The 2951-nt window shown below is 40.3% G+C and overlaps 1 protein-coding gene across 1 annotated transcript; it reads left to right on the top strand.

Annotated features, from left to right (window-relative positions):
• The first annotated feature begins 1912 nt into the window (after positions 1-1912).
• Positions 1913-2578, top strand: LOC124886600. Its single transcript, XM_047395434.1, has 2 exons — positions 1913-2122; positions 2300-2578. Exons 1-2 carry the CDS (start codon positions 1913-1915, stop codon positions 2576-2578), a joined length of 489 nt encoding a protein of 162 aa, XP_047251390.1.
• Positions 2579-2951: the final 373 nt, after the last annotated feature.

The following is a 2951-nucleotide window of genomic DNA, read 5'->3' as shown; positions in this document are numbered from 1 at the left end:
GCGACACACCATAATCGCACCAGCTTACTGGAAATTGCACAATTGGGAGCTGCATCGTGGCGTGATGTGGTGAAAATCGCGGAGGCTCATTGGATTTTTGATGTTTGCCATTTTGGCTGACTCCGCCACGCGTCAAAGTACTAGGTAGTACACTATCTCACTAAAATGGCTCTAACTCTTCACTCGACTGTCGGATTTGGGCAAATTTAGTATAGACGAGTAACTTATTCAATTTTTCATACAACAAAAAGTCGATATTAGGGAAACTCTACACAGTTTAAAAAATATTTCTCACTTGGAAAGTCAGTCCTTACTCTTTTTAAGGATGAAACTCTACTTGAAGAAAGTTTGGGCTATCACACCGAGTTTGCTGACTCGGGTGATATGATTGGCTAAGGCCAATGTATAATTGTCCTTGAGACTCTAGTCTACTAGAATAGAAATTAGGACCCCAATTCATGCGATATAATTGGATTGAGGGCTTGTGGGATTGTAGAAATGTAGGGTGTACCATCTATCTCAGAATTAATATAAAGCGTGAGTCATGATTTCAAGGGAAACATTTAAAGATTTTGAAAATGCCCATGTCTTTTATGAAATTATTTGTAATGTGTTGATAAACGCTCTCAATTATTTTGTATTAAAACATGTTATTTTGAGTTGTTTCACATACCAGTACATATGTATTGACCCCCTATATCTTAGGATCCGAGGCACAGTCCCCTGGCCTTATCCAGCAGTAAATTGATTCGTGTCAAAGGTAGCAGTTGGTGAGCCTTCTCTATTCTGGAAGGCCTATTATGCAAATTTCTATTGTTTCTCCTGTGTGGTCTACTGGAGGCCTTGTCCCAGTTTTAGAATATGATTTAGACATGATGTTACTTATTTATTTGTTAGAGATTTTGCAGATGGTTGTTAAGTATTATTAGGATTCTTGAACTCTGTTTTGGTATGTTATCTTGAATTAAATTAAGTGACCATGTTACCATTTATTAATCCTCCATATTTCTTTATTTTGTATGAACATTGTATATGATTACCAGATAGACTAAGGGCGCTCGAGCCATCACGATTTGGCATGTCCATCATGGCCAGGGCCTCGGTTCAGGTCGTGACAAATTTGGTATCAAAGAACGGTTCATGGTCCTAGGGTGTCTGTGAAATTGCGTCAGGTAGAGTTTTATTTATGGGTGTGTAGCGCGCTACACTTATAAGTGGGAGGCTACAAGACGTTTAGGAATGTCTTACTTCTTTCATAAATTAGTTTATTCCATAGAGTTTGTATGTTACCTAATCAATGATTTCTTGTATTTCAGAAAATTACTGTGCTTCCTCTTAGAATCAACGAACAAAGTGCCCAAGCAAAAGAGGTCCATCCAACCCATAGGATGTGGACCTATAATAGAGCTCACACCCCAGAATTTTTCCCTACTCCTGGAGTTACTCCGGTTCCAACCAGTCCACCTCGAGCTTCACAGACCAATTTTAACTGTACCCAGCTTCCCCAGAGAGAGGTTTTGAATGTTGAGTTCAGACAATCCATACATATGATTGCACAACAGGTAGCCTCTCTTACCCATCGGTCTGAAGATGTGGGTTCGGTATTTGGTTTATTTGAAATTACTCAGGTTGGTTAATTCATGAGACTGAACCCGCCTATGTTAACCGGCACAAAGGTTGAAGAGGACCCTCAAGGGTTCATTGATGATTTGGAGAATATTTTCAGGGTCATGTACGTGAATTAAGTTAAAGGTGTGGAAAATTAATGGTATAATGAGTGGGAGGATTCAAAGGGTAGTGATGCTGAGCCGTCGATGTGTGCAATTTTGTGGAAGATTTCCTGGAGAGATTCTTTCCCTTGGAATTAAGGGAGTCCAAGGCCAAAGAATTCATGAATTTGAGATAGGAAAAGATGAGCGTCAAAGAGTATACCCTGGAATTCAACCAGTTATCCTGTTATGCTCTGGAATTAGCAGGCAATATGCAGGCCCATATGAGAAAGTTTACATCCGGTCTCTCAGATGACTTGGTGTTAGAGTGCAAAGGAGCGATGCTGAACAGAGACATGGATTTCTCTAGGTTGTCTGTTCATATGCAACAGGTGGAGAAGCAGAAGAAAAGGGTGGCTGATGCAAGGGAGAAAAATAGATAGGCCAAGAGGGCTAGATTTGTAGATCAGAATCGTAGTCAACACCAGAGAGGAAATAATTGGGGTAGCACGTGGGTGCAGAGAAATTTTTGGAGTAATGCTCAATCTTCAGCCAGACTTTCAGTTGATTGACAATTTTAAAATGTTTAGACTGGCAGTGGGCCTGGTGTGCAGGGTGCTCATTCACAGGGGAGTGTGGCTCCACATTTTAAACCATATCCTCATTGTACAAATTGTCAAAAGAATCATCTAGGAAGGTGTATCTATGGGGAATATGTGTGTTACAATTACGGTAAATCAGGTCATTTCAAGAATGACTGCCCCACTATTAGAGGAAATATGGGGAATGCTAGGCCCCAAGCCAACACAACAGTGCCACCACCACCTCCTAAGGGTACTACTTACGCTATCGGAGGCAGTCGCAATTGATTGTATGCTTTGTCTAATTGCCAGGATACAGAGGCTTCACCAAATGTAGTCACGGGTACGTTACAAATTTTCTCCCATAATGTGCATGTGCTACTTGATCCTGGGTCTACCTTGTCTTATGTGACCCTGTTTATAGCAGTCCATTTTGGTTTAAACCTAAAAATATTATGGAACCTTTCTTTTTTCTACCTCTGTGGGTGAATCCATTATGGATAGGAGGGTGTATATCTGTATGTAATCGTGATACTATGCAAACCTTATAAATCTTGATATGGTTGATTTTGATGCTATTTTAGGAATGGATTGGCTCCATTCATGCTATGCCACACTAGATTATAGAACCAGAAAGGTCACCTTCTCTTTTTTAAACAAA

The sequence above is a fragment of the Capsicum annuum genome, chromosome 8 (genome assembly GCF_002878395.1).
Source record: "Capsicum annuum cultivar UCD-10X-F1 chromosome 8, UCD10Xv1.1, whole genome shotgun sequence".
Lineage (NCBI taxonomy): Eukaryota > Viridiplantae > Streptophyta > Magnoliopsida > Solanales > Solanaceae > Capsicum > Capsicum annuum.
The sequence above is the reverse complement of the archived record's forward strand: the minus strand, read 5'-3'. Positions and strand labels throughout refer to the sequence as shown.

Bases quoted from the DNA above. Each gene is read 5' to 3' on its own strand.
- LOC124886600 (XM_047395434.1), top strand. From the start codon at position 1,913: ATGAGCGTCAAAGAGTATACCCTGGAATTCAACCAGTTATCCTGTTAT. The intron at 2,123-2,299 runs GTGGCTGATGCA...TAAAATGTTTAG, and splicing joins TGGAGAAGCAGAAGAAAAGG to ACTGGCAGTGGGCCTGGTGT.